The sequence below is a fragment of the Aulonocara sp. 'chitande type north' Nkhata Bay genome, linkage group LG20 (genome assembly GCF_057382095.1).
Source record: "Aulonocara sp. 'chitande type north' Nkhata Bay isolate Kocher_YH1m ecotype deep benthic linkage group LG20, A_spYH_male_GT1.1, whole genome shotgun sequence".
In the NCBI taxonomy this organism is placed as follows: domain Eukaryota; kingdom Metazoa; phylum Chordata; class Actinopteri; order Cichliformes; family Cichlidae; genus Aulonocara; species Aulonocara sp. 'chitande type north' Nkhata Bay.
Window position 1 is genome coordinate 1043949 of NC_141363.1, and position 13490 is coordinate 1057438.

Below are 13490 nucleotides of genomic sequence, written 5' to 3' on the forward strand. Positions count from 1 at the left end.
TCAAGTGCAGAAATGTGAACCTCTGACATGAAACTCATGCAACTAAATCTGGAAACCTACTTAATCACTGGAGATTTCACTGGTTTTCCTGGGGATCACCATTGCTTCTAAATTGTGCAGTGCTGCATTTAGAAACTACTAAATTATTTGCATTTTATTTTCTAAAGGAGCTTTGCTGTGTCAGCACTTCTCATGATGTGAGGTAAAAATATCGCTACATTTAGAGCGCATCCAGGAAAATGCTGCAGATGGATTTCATTAATGGAAATTGCTAGAAGTGTGCCGTGAGCGTGTCACTGACATCCTGCGTGAACGTGTGGACCGATCCCAATATATTAAACAACAATCTCACACACTTTAAATCTGTGTATGTGCAAAAAGAAACGTCAATGCTTTCAGAGTTTATATATAAACTTGTATCTGCTTTAATCATCCACATACAATTGTAAATCTACTACCACTGAACACTTTTCCAAAAGGAAATGGCCAATAAAGACCAGCATGTCCTCCCTGTGTGCACTTGTGCAAATGTCTGTGATGCAATAATGGAAGGACAGACACGTGAAGCTCTACAAAACCTTCAAAAAGCTTTATTAAACTTCAAACACCTATATTCCTGAGAGGCCTGGAATGGTATCAAAATAAATTAACACACAATCATCTATGAAAGGCTTGACTGTGTACAGAGTTTTTGTTTTTGAGGTGCACAGTGTGTTACATCTCCAGATTTGCTCTAACAAATAGAAATGAGGAAGACAGCAACAGATTGGTGGCTTTGGTAGCAGTAAACTGTGCCTCTGAAGTGACAGTCTGGTGATAGTCCTGTGTTGCTTCAGTCTTCAGAGTAAACACTGCCTCCTGGCACCCTGAAGTGGTTATCAAGTCTCACTTGTTGTCATCGCTTGTGCCACATTACAATGCAATGGAAAAAACAAAGAATAGTAATATTGACCAGCTTGTCTGACGCAGCTTGATTGTTGGAACTTAATCAGCATTAAAATGATTGTTTTGAGTCCTCGTTACAGGTTTCCTTGGTACCAAAAGCCTTTTGAAATATTTGGCAGGAAAGTCGTTGCTCGCACCACGTCAGCTTCCTTGGCTGAGCTCGAGTTGAACGCAGCACTGTGAAACACGCCATAAAATGGCGAGTCGAGCCCCGTCTGCTACTCGTCGAATACATTTGACAGCTAACTGCAGTCCAAGTCTACAAACGTGCACGCTGTTGCTACATTTATTCACTACGTTCAGCTCACCGACCAGCTTCAAGAAAGGCACATCAATCAGACGCTGTTCGAGCTGTGTGGATACAAACAATCTCGCCACTATTACACTGTACAGCTACTGCCAACATCTGTCTAAACACAGCATGTTAAATAGTAACTATCACATTTAGCACAAACAATGTACAATAGAAAAGAAACATATTTACATCCTACTGTCCTGCCTGCTGGAAAACGTCCTATAGAATAAGCAATGGCCTGATTTAAGCTGGATAGGTGGAAACAACCCAGGCTGAGTCGTCTATCCTTCCCTCCTACACGCTGAGGTTAATGAACTGAGTCAAATATAGAGACTATTCTACTGCTTCTTTTTGAGGGTGGTGTAATTTTAAGGCACCGAGAGAAAACTGACGCAAGTGAGAAGACATCAGAGGCCTGGCTTAGATGAGCACATTTAACCACCACCTGTGCCTGTTCTCAGCTGACTGGATAGTTTAGCCTGTAAACATGACCGCTGGGTCTGGGTCTTCTATACAGTGTCTGATGGGACGCTTTATTACATAACAGATTATTTTCATTGGACCACACAAGATGCTTTTAAATGAAGTTAATATATATTCTTTTGGATTTGCAAAAGCACATTTGTGTAACTCTTCAGGTAGCCTTCATGCTCATTCCTGCTCAATAGAGGAATTTGGAGTTTGGTGATCTGCCTAACTCATCAGCACACACCAGCTTGGGAATGTAGTACTTAAATTAGACAACATATTATGCTCGTATATGAACATTATCATGCAAAGTAACCTAGTTCTGCAAAGATATGAGAGTTCTGAGAAATACACTCACTTTCTGTCCATGAGCCACATGACAGGATGAATGCTGCTTTCATATTTGTTAAATAGGAAGTTACATCCAAACTTAATTGTTTGAGAGTAAATACTGAACACATGGAAAAAAAACTGAATCCTTCCAAAGGTAACAAAAAAAGTGCGAACACATTTTTCCTTCTTCTACGAGACGACATGTTGACTGTCTTAAGTTAAGCTAACTGGCTGTAATGTATGTTTACTGGGCCTCAATCTGTTCACTTAACTCTAAAAATAAACCAAATAGGTGGATTTCCCTAAATATGAACGAGTTCTTTAATAAGATCATTGGATTTTGGTCATTTAGTGTAACCTGTGTGGTTTGAGTGGTTCACGGAGTGTCCGCTCACACTGTGATGGGGCATCCCGATGGATGCCTGCCGGATCGAAATACAGCGCGCATGAGTAACGCTCCACACCGATCCAACCAATCAAAACGGTCTCTGAGATGCAGAAATCTTTTTTAAGATCGTGGGCTCACGTAGCACAACATAGCTGTATTTGCGTGTCTGTGTGTGTGTTTCTGTGCGCACAGATAAGCAAACTCAGCAGCTTTCACCTCAGATTGCTTTCTCAGGCTTAAGTTTCCCACAGCCCAGGGGTCAACGTCAAGGCTGTGTGAAAAAGCTTTCACACTGCTGTGATAGTATGTGGGTTCAAAATTTGTGGCCATTAGGAAAAGCTATTTGACAGGTTGTCTGCTCCGCAATAGAATTTGTACTGTTCCCATTTGATATGTGAAAGTCTTCCCAGAATGCTGTGAAAGGTCGACTGTGGTTGTTTGCTTTGGACTGGAAATAAATAAGCAACAAAACAAACCAAAAGATCATTGCACAAGGGAGGGGATGAGCACTGCAGTGGAAAGGGATTGTTTCGAACATGTTCTACTTCCTGGCTCCCCAGGTGGTTGACAGACAGGAGATGACATTTAATACGAATTGCTGTACAGTCTTTACGGGCTGGATACAGAAGCAGGTCAGAGCAGAGGCCAAGGATCCGTCTTAGATGACCTCCCTGCTGTTGCGAATGGCACAGCAGAGCACCATGCTGAAAATCATCCCAATGATCTGTAGAGCAGCAAACACAAATCATCTTATTATCCGCCATCACGTACGTATGTGCATTCCTGACTTTTCTCTTCTCCCTGCTCACCATGACACCAGCAATTCCTATGCCCACGTATCCGACGATGAAGAGTTTACTGTTGAAGAAGTCTTTGATGCCCGTCTCGCAGTCCTGCAGAGGAGATGTTTTGTAAGGCACCAGACTCATTCATTTGATATCAACCAATTTAATTTCTGCTGATTGTATAGAGCTGCTCGAGGTCTTACCCGGGTGTCTTTTTCAGCATCGGGGCATCGGTTTTCTATAGTTCCACAACAGCTCAGCTTAAAATGGGAGGAAAAATATGAGAAGACAAGGCCTATTATAGGGAGCATTAAAAAAAAGCAATGATTCCTCATATATGTAGTTGATCATAATTGTTTTCTTCTATATGTACCACTTTCTGGTAAGAGAGGATCAAAGTGCCGTTGCTGTTTTCATTGTAGGTTTTTGCGTAGAAGTTCTGGACATCTTCAATTATCTGTGTAAGACAAGAAAAGTGAATTTGGACTATTGGTACTGCTTGCAGTTTTCAAAAACAGTGAAACAATGAACGTACCTTGTCTTTGTTTAAGAATCCAAACACTCCTGCTGCCACCTCAGACCCAAAGATGATCAGCAGACAGGCAAAGAACTGCAAAAAGGGATTAAGCGTTTACTACTCGGAAGTATAAAATGCCAAAAGTGCATTCCAGTTGGAGTTTTGCTTATGATGTGTGTGCATTTTTACTCACTGAACCCAGCAGGCACTGTGATTCTCTAACGGCTCCACAGCAGCCAAAGAAACCGACCAGCATCACCAGACCGCCGGCACCAATAAGTATGTACACACCTGGAGGAACATAAAAGGTTCTTGTTAATATGAACAGGAATGGTATACAAAAGATTTCTTGTGTTCATGTCAACACGCTCAGCTTTCCCCCGCATCTTGTTCCTTTGGTGATTAGGTTATGTTACAGAGTCACCACAAGGGGGCAGCATAGGACTAGGATTGTAATCTGAGTTAGTCGTAGTGCCAAGGAAAACAAACAGAGGCATTATAATTTCTGATTGTACTGTTTGCTGTGTAAATTGGTGCTTGGCCACATCCCTTTTTAAGAGTAGCCCTTCTTGTTGTGCCCTTTAATGGCGTCCTCAGTAAATACCCTTAATAGCAAAAGCCTGACTTAGAGGGAGGTCTGAGTGGATGCTTCATGCCATGCCCCTTGGCTAACCATTCAGTGTCTCATTAGGAAACACACAGTGCATCATGGGCTGGTCTGTAGGGAGGAACTCAACAGATCCGCTCCATGTAATCTCATGTAAGTGGGGTCTGTTGTGAGGCAACAGCTCCACAGAGGGTAGTTTAAGGCAGGGTGCTCTCATGTTATATGGGGTCAGGTCAGAGTGAGACAGAGAGGTCTGGTTTCTCAAAGTGCAATACAGTAACCCTGCAGGTTTTTCTTTAGTTGCCTGTAAAGAGTTTTGACAGCAGGAGGTGTTAAATGTGCTGTCAGTTAAGGATGGCTAATTAGCTTTTAACTTCTTCCATCTGGTGACAAGTGATGTTGCTGCTCGCACTGCGCCACAAGCTAAACAAAACTGTTGTTTGGGAAAGAAAGAAAGAAAGAAAATACTGGAAATCAGATTTTCCTTTTTTCCTCTGTGTCCCAACTTATTTTATCTTCCATCTTAAAAATAATTTTCAACTAAAAAGAAAGTTTTGTGTGGGTTTGATGCTATGGAAACAAGCCCTAGCAACTGTTGAGGGTGCTCAGCTGTGGGTACAGCGCTCGCTGTCAAACCCATGTGTAGCACTAGACGCTCAGAGGACCCGACAGGGGCCACCCACTCCGTCAATTCCAATGGACGTCTGACTTCAGTTCACAGGCACTCTCGCAGAAGTGTTGAAATGCCTTAACAGTGTTACAGGATTCTGTAAGCAAATATTTCTCCCAGAGGTAGTCTACCATTACACCATGTTATCCCCCAAAGCAGTTTAGCTGGACTGGAGTCAAGAGTAGAAGCATCTCTTTTCCTAAAAAGAAACCACAAATATCTTCAGTATGACACAAACTGTGTTCAGCTCATGAAAACCCTTGTAAATCCACTCCTCTCCCCCCCTTCAACATTCAGCACTTTATTATTATGCTATGTCCAATTTTTGCTTCAAAGGTTTGCCATTTGCATGATGTAACTCTCTTTAATTGTCCATATATTTCTCCCCTCCTCCTCTTTCTTTCCATCTGGGCAGATTAAAAGGTGGTGCACACCCGTGCGAGTCCACTAATGTATTCACACTGCACCACAGTCACTTCCTGTTATTCCCACTCATCGCCAGCATGAAAGTTTGCTAATTTAAAAAGTGTGAGAGAACATTTGATGCTTTAATAAGTTAATGCACATTTATCAAACAAGCCATTTCTATTCCTAATATTCAGCTTAATTGTTAACAGAAACAGCAGACCTTCCCTTGACCCATTTAAAGTGATTTCCCAGCTGCGTTTCTTTAAAACCCAAACCCAAACCGGACTTTACTAGAAAAACAACTCCCAGTGGTGACGAAAACACAATTCATCACATTCAGTTGACAACAAGCGTTTTACAGAGCTTTTACCAAAACCTGCGGTGAATTAACCCACACATGTGTTAAATCAACAGCATTGTGCTGGATGTGGTTCAGCGTATTGTTACACAATTATAACGTGCCAGACTTGGCTGTAAAGATGAGCGAAGGTGCGCTGTGGTGCTCACCAATGAAGAAGGTATCTGGTGCCTTATCGCCGCTGAGCAGAGAAACAGTTTCTGGGTCGAAACGGAGCCACAGTCCCACCGCCAGAACGAAGGAGCCCATCAGCTGGGTGGAGAAAGAACGAGAGGAGACATACTCTCTATATAAATAAATGATAAAAAATAGCTGACAATGATGTGCTGCTTTAATAGTAACCAAACCCTCAAAAATACCAGATGCATTTAATGCACTGAGTTGCAAAAATAAGCAGACTCCTGGATATATTTTACACTGAACTATGTTTTTCATACAAATACTATCTTTTCTCTTGATCTCGGTCACTGTTTTAAGCCAGGATCACAAAAGCGCTGCTTTTTCCCAGCACTTTTTTTTTCCATTTGCAAACCGGCTCTCTCCTTCCTCCTGCTGGTGTTCCTGAAAGACACAACAATCCCTTCACCCTCTTTATAGATTCAGTTTAAAGGAGCAGACAGGCGAACGTGTCACACTTTTGTGTGAAAATGTCTGTCCACATTAAGGGTGGATCATCTGAGCATTTTAGCCCTGGAGCAGAGCAAAGCCATCTTACGTAACACGGAAACACCCTTTAACGACCACTGGCTTCCCAGTGGGGAGAAAATGACCAGCTTGGCTGTGTGCAGCACTGTGGCACCTTGAGCTTAAACAGGCTCTCCTGTTTGTTTGGAAATGTGGTTACATGTCGCTCATATTTTCCTTCATCTAAACCTCTGTTACTATGCATTAAACAAAATCATACTCAAGCCTCTTACTTTCAGGGAGCGTTACACAGCAAGAACGTGTTCCATAAGTGCTGCAAAGACCTTCAACTGGATGTATTTTCCCCTTTTTACAGAGATGTGAGTAGCAGGGGTCACTGTGGATGCTCCACTTACAGATCAGTATAGAGAGGTTTTAATGATCGCTCGGCCCCCTGAGGATAATCCAGTCTAAAAACCTTCATGTTGAGCTTCAAAACAACAGCACCGATACGTGTGTGTGTGTTTGTGTGCACGGAGAAATAAAACGACTTGTCTAAATTGTGAGTATTTAGGAGTCACATGGTTTCTTGGCATCCTAGTTCTAGAATTTAGGTAGACCGATGTTTGTGTGTCTGTTTATGTGTCCTCAAGCTCTGTTAGGTGAATTTATTTGGAGAAAGAAGCTCTGCTGCCAAATTCAGACAAAAACAAACTTTTCCATCTTAATGCTGCTTTTGTTTACTTTGCTCTCTCTTTTTTCCATTTCTTTGCTTTGTATATCTAATCTTCCCCCTTATTCTGCTGACTCCTGTGCCTCTTTCTTTCCACAGGTTGTATTTTACAGTGTTGGTTTAAAGTGAAGCCAGCAGCTCAGCTGTAAAGCATCGGAATGGGACAGGTGCTGGGAAGCCGGTTTCCCCCCGAATCGAGGATTTAGTGTGATGCGTGGTGATGTATGGGACAGCTGAGCTCTTGGGGTTTCAGGATTAGCAGGTCCAAAGTGATAAAGCACAGCGAAGTAAAGGATCTGCAGACTTCCTGAACCAGGCTGGATTAGCGTGGAGAGGGGCTCTGGATCTATTTAACGGTGGTATTTGTCAGAACACCTGGTGCGATGGTGTTGGTGCAAAATGTGAAGCGGTTACTGCTTCCTACTGGATTTTGTGGATATGCACACAGTGCTGTTGGAAGAGCAAGGCCGTCTCGGGCTGCTGTAGATCGTGCTGCGGCTGTTTTGAAGAGCAGGTGGTTCTGAGGTTGAACGAGGTTTGTGCTCATTACTGCTGTGATTGCATTTAAAAGCCTTTTTCCAAATCACATTTCAAAACACTGCAGTCAGTAGCTGCCACGCTAAATGCATTCCCATCATGAGCCGGAATATCCCAAAGGTCCCATTAATACCCTCTCTGCTTTCATATCCCCCTGGTTTACCCCCCCCCCCTCCCCCCAACTCCCCTGCCACACCCCTCCCTTGTTTTCTGCTACCACCCCCTGATTATCCCCATGTAGCCCCCCTTCTTTAACCCCACCTCATCGCAGCCTCGCCCTCCCAATCTCACCAAAGGACAAAGACCCACTGTCTCCCTGTGACTATATGCATTAGTGCACAATAGGATGGAAACTGACAGACACAATGAAAGAGAGACTGGAATAGGGATGGGAGAGAGAAAAGGAGGGAGTAAGTCATTAGAAGACTCCTCTGCTTGCATGCACAGACTACGGACACATTTTGTTCAGAGTATTAAAATCTCTCGGGTGTGTTCTGTATAGCCTAAGTCTCCAAAACACCAGTTTTTCCCTGTGTCCCCCCTTCAGTACCAATGCCTTTTATGTCTGGATATTTGCAGGAATGGATGGAAATCTTGGTATTGGAGCTTTATTGAGGTTCTTTTACAGTTTAAGGCCTGCTTTTTAAAAGTGCCGTTACATAGTGTTTTTGTGAGGGGAATTTCCATGAAAACAGGGGCTGAGCTGACACAGGGCTGTGGTCTTGGTCAGACAGTCTGTGGCATTATCCACTTTCTAGTTCAGACAAAAAAAGAGCTTTACTGTATATTAAACCAAAAATAGTTTATAAAAGTAACAAGAAAAATCCCTTTCAAACAATTCAAATCCAGCAGTAATTGGTTAAGCTTTTTTTAAAATAGTCTTTTGTCTGGTACATGTTCAGGAAAAAACAGAAGCAAGGGCACATTAAAAATGATGGGCAGCAGCAAAGTGTAAATAGGAGCGACATAATTATGGGTGGAGTAAATGCTATTGTACTCAGCCACAGGCGGGGCTGGTGGAGTGAAACACAGCTACAAAAAGTGTTTTTTTAGGCTTTTTACCAGAAATCTTCAAAACAATGTCTTCTAAATGTATCCAGACAGCGGTCAAAGTATGAGTAACCTGCTCCAGCTGAAGTGGCAGCAGGAAAGCAAACAAAAAATGTCAAATAACATGATGCCATACAAGAATTATGTGAGCTGGAGCCAGTGGAGTCTGACATTTACAAGGGAATTAATTACTCAACGTGTCAACATGGGATACCAGTTTTTCTTGATCTCGTGTCCTTTAGGTTCATAAGCCACTTACTTTCCATCCATCCATCAATTTTCTTAATTCAGCAGTTTGAGAATAGGGTGGCTTGAAGAGTTGCAAACTATCCCAGCTGACATTTGAATGTTTCCTGAAGTGATGTCCCTTTAGCGTACTCTTACCCTGTTCTGCTGCATGCGTGTTAAAAGTCCTACATGACCCCAGTGCTCTGTTTTGTTTGTCTTTTAGTTGGTTGGTTTGGTTGCATTAAATACTGTATTCATGCAGGGTTTTTCAGTTCTGTTTCAGTTCTCTTTGTACTGTTACACCTTGACTTTATGAGTCTTGTGGCTTTCATTTGCTTTGGATAAGGTCATTTCATTTCTGTGAAAGACTTGGTACTCTCCCCAGCAGGCGCTTTCATTTTCAATTAGAAAGAAAGTAAATCTTCCTTTCTAATTGATTGTGGGAAAAATATGTTTTTGTATTAATTTATACCACGATTTACAGAATGCAGATTAAAATGTTTGATATGTTTGATCCGTGAAAAAGCAGCTGGCGCATACTTAGATCCTACTCTATTTAGAAATTGCATCGGATGCTCTTTAGATGTAAAAACAGGAGAACAAAACTTTCCCTCAATGTGATACCCAGTGTCACTATAGCTGACTCATAAGTAACAACGTTGCAGTTTGACTGCATCAGATAAATGGTATCATTTGTAACAAATTGAGAAACTGTGGAAGAAAAGATTACAAGCACATGTGTGACCTTTTTAAGATGATAATCTCTGCACAAGAACAAGGACATTATTTTCTGTTGGACTGATAACCGGTAAACTAAAGTTTCCTACTGCACCTTTTGTGCACAACACTCTGAGACAGTGTTTGCCTTGTAGCCTTCTGTTTACCTTGCTGGCTTAATTTTTTACTAAATAGGGCAAAGAACACAGAGCAGACAAGGCAGCGAGGTACTGATGGTCTGTTTACAGAAGAAATATGGTGAAATATACACAATAGCTTGGCCTGCGTTTAATCAGTGGCCTTTTCTTTAACAGGGTTCTGCGGGAATCTCATCTCACCCGAATGGTGGGAGCTGGAGTGTGTGTCTGTGTGTGTTTCATGTGTATAACTACAGTAATATCACTCTTTATATACTTGAGGTAAAAAAACGATTTATTTTCTGTTTAACGGTCTACAGTCAGAGTATTAGTGTTCAACCGTCAACTGGGGCTCAGGAGGGGATTTCAAAGAAATCCTATTTGCTTTCATCATTCCCTTCTCTTCATCACTCACTCCATAAACAACAGAGAGGACTGCGGCCCAGCGGGAATTGGCGTGCAACGATTATGAGTGGTGGGTAATCAAGCAGACTAAAAACTGCAAATGAAGAATAGTTTCTGTTTTCATTTTTTCATTTGTAACACAAGCAGTCGGCATTCATCCACAGAGCACTCCAACACGCTCATACTGATCTGTTTTCTGTCTTTATCTGGGTCAAATTCAAGCCAACTGTCCCTCTTACACCATGTGAGCACGCACACACTATCCCTCGCAATCTCCCAGTGACCCTTTTCTCTTCTGTCACATTCACTGTCTGCCTCACTGTACATCCTCCATCTCTAAATCTTTAACTCTTGCCTATCGGATGGCTAACTCTTTCTCACCCTGTCATATCTCTCATTTTTACCCCTCGGCATGCAAGTGTCCACTCACAGGTGCCATCAAGCCAGGGATAGTGGAGTTTGCCAATGGTGGGACCAGTCAATCGTAGGAGAAGTGGGACTCATGCAAGCTTTGCTGCTTAGCCAAGCAGGAGCAGCCAGGGCTCGAGCAGCAGCCTGAAATTATGCCATTGTCCCACTGTCACAATAGATCCTTTCACAGGGCGCTGATCCACTCCACAGATGCTTGTTGGAAAAGTCTCTTTCACACACACAAAGAAACTTGTCCATGAGTGGTGAGTGTGAACAGCGGCATAAATAAAGGCAAAGTGCAGCCCAACACTCACGGTCACACAAAGAATCTGTAAGGAATGAATAGCCAAACCTGTGAGGTTTATTCACGTGTGGAAAGCATGTGCACAAGACAAAATAACACACCGACGTATATCCATCGTTGGCAGCCACCTGACTGTCTGGAGTAGCATGAGTTTATCTCTGAGTGCTGCTTGTAAAGAAAACAGAAGTGCGAGCAGAGCTTTTCTTGATTACAAGTCAGTTGACAGTTTGTGTTAATGAGGAAATACAGCACAGAGCGCAAAGAGCTCAGCTTGTTTTCCACGCTGCTGTGTCTCAATCTGTGTCCCTCTCTGCCTTTTCATTCAGTCTTCCTTTCAAAAACACGCTTCCCCGGGAAGAAGAAGGGGGGCGGGATTTTCCTCTGTGGAAAATCTGATTTGAGACCGGAGAGCCAAAACTAAAAAACCTCTAGCTGTCACCCTTTCAGCGCCACGCAGAACAGCCCAAACCCGTGCTGGAAAGCAACTAAACAAAGCAGATATTCGTGGGTGAAAACCGCAAAGCGCCTTTGCATCACCGCTAAAACACCACGTGGACGCGAAAGTCTGCCGCGCGGAGTGAGAGTTGCTATTCCGCACTGCTGCACTTGCTCGTCGTTTATTTACGCGCAACTTGCATCTCATCAGCACCGGAACCGAAAACATCCACTTACCCAGAATGTGAAGTTGAACACGAACAGCAGGTACTTCACGCATTTCATTCCTCCCTCCACCTTCCCCATTGCGACTGAATGACACTTTCTTCTGTTTATCTCCGTAAAATACTCAGATGGTTACCCTGACGGAACAAAGAAGAAACAGCGGTTCAGCCCACTGCGACAGCGCTTCAGCATCAAGAGACGCTGTCACGGTAGCCTCTCTCTCTCTCTACCACACACACACACACACACACACACACACACACACACACACACACACTGCAGGATCCGCTTAGACTCTTTCCAGACCGCCCCTTTCAATAATGCAGAGGGTGGCAGAAGGGGGGGTTGAGACTGCTCAATGGGGACGTTTTTTTTTATTATTTGCCTGTAAACGGAGACATCAGTTTCCCACAAACGGAATTAGGAACTATTTTTTAATAAAATTGTAATGTTTTTAAGTTTATTTTGGCTTTGTATATTTATTTGCTGTTTTTTGTTTGAAATGTATCGCATTCTGCATAACGGCAGCCTACCTTCAATGTGGAAAGTGAAATATACAATAAAGTCCCAGATAAAGATAAAAAAAATTAACTGGTTGGTGATTAGAAATGGGTATTAATTACATTACTCAAAATGTATGTTCAGCGCAAACTTTCAATTCAGTCTTAAATCAAATCGGGAGTTGCCTCAAGGCACTTTATATTGTAAGGTAAAGACACTACAATGACAGAGACAAAACCCCAACATTCAAATGATCCCCTTTGATGGAACACTTGGTGACAGTGGGAAGGAAAAACTCCTTTCTAACAGGAAGAACCACCAGAATCATGTTCGGGGAGGGTCAGCCATCTGCCAAGACCGTTGGGAGTGATGGGAGGAAGACAAGAGAAAGAATGCACTGTGGAAGAGAGCCAGAGGTGAATAATAACTAATGATAAAGAGTGGTGTGTAAGCACATTCCTTCCTCTCTTTCAGCTCGCTGTGCTTTCAAAAAATAATTTTGAAAAAGATGAAAAAAAACTTGCTGAAACTCATAAATTCAACAGTTCTTAAAACATGTTTGTGATGACATGAATTTTGTGTTGTTTGCATTAATTCCTATTCTTAACACCTTAGGCTGATCAAAAGCTTTGTTATGCACACATGAAGTATGGGGAAAAGCAAGTAAACAAAGGAAGTGTGTCTCCGCAGCCATTAAGTTTAAAAGCATGTTTCATCAGTTTATTGTTGTAATCACAACAGATAACAAGATTTACTCAAGATTTCAGCAACAGCCACGATAGTGTTGGGCCATTTCCTATCAGCAATCACTGAGGCAAACACTTCCTGTAAACCCAGAAAGAGTATGTACCAGTTTAGGCCTGGTGTAGAAAGAGATGGGTAAAAAACATAAAATAAAAATAATTGTCTGATAATATATTGACACGTTTATTATTTATTCGTTGCTAAGTTACTACTTCTAAATTTCAGTGAATGGCCTGGGGGCTAACAGACAGTTTCTATCCTTAGCTGCCTGTGGTGCTTAATCTAATCCTGGTGGGATGAGTTCATACAAGTTCATTTTCTTCCTACTCACATAAAATATGTCAACATATTGATGTCACTAAAATCTGTTTAAATAATTAAGTGAAGACACTTTTCAAACAATGTATTACGTACGATATAATTCATAGCAAAATAATATATAATAATGGAAATTACTAAGTTAGGTAACCAGTTCAGGTTGTTAGTGTTCTTATTTTTATATTGCAGCTGGATCACTGGGTGAAAAGAACCATTACTGTATAATTAACAGACTTATATGTGCAGGTAATGAAATGGAAAGAGCAGCTCGTCTGTCGGATGTTTGTCATCGATGACATGTAATAACTGCAGAGCACCATATTCAACATATTTTCCATACAGCTATT

At 42.1% G+C, this 13490-nt stretch overlaps 1 protein-coding gene across 1 annotated transcript; it reads right to left on the reverse strand.

Moving 5' to 3' along the window:
* Nucleotides 1-568: 568 nt before the first annotated feature.
* Nucleotides 569-11821, reverse strand: LOC147304732 (tetraspanin-2-like). Its single transcript, XM_086276787.1, has 8 exons — nucleotides 11593-11821; nucleotides 5924-6026; nucleotides 3925-4022; nucleotides 3750-3824; nucleotides 3588-3671; nucleotides 3418-3474; nucleotides 3239-3322; nucleotides 569-3153 (listed from the first exon to the last, which is right to left on the reverse strand). Exons 1-8 carry the CDS (start codon nucleotides 11659-11661, stop codon nucleotides 3088-3090), a joined length of 636 nt encoding a protein of 211 aa, XP_086132913.1. The 5' UTR covers nucleotides 11662-11821; the 3' UTR covers nucleotides 569-3087.
* Between the last annotated feature and the right edge of the window lie 1669 nt (nucleotides 11822-13490).

Coding starts and splice junctions, on each gene's coding strand:
- LOC147304732 (XM_086276787.1), bottom strand. CDS start 11,661: ATGGGGAAGGTGGAGGGAGGAATGAAATGCGTGAAGTACCTGCTGTTC. Junction 6,027..11,592: donor TGTTCAACTTCACATTCTGG/GTAAGTGGATGT, acceptor TTCTCCACCCAG/CTGATGGGCTCCTTCGTTCT. Junction 3,475..3,587: donor TCCTCTCTTACCAGAAAGTG/GTACATATAGAA, acceptor TCCCATTTTAAG/CTGAGCTGTTGTGGAACTAT.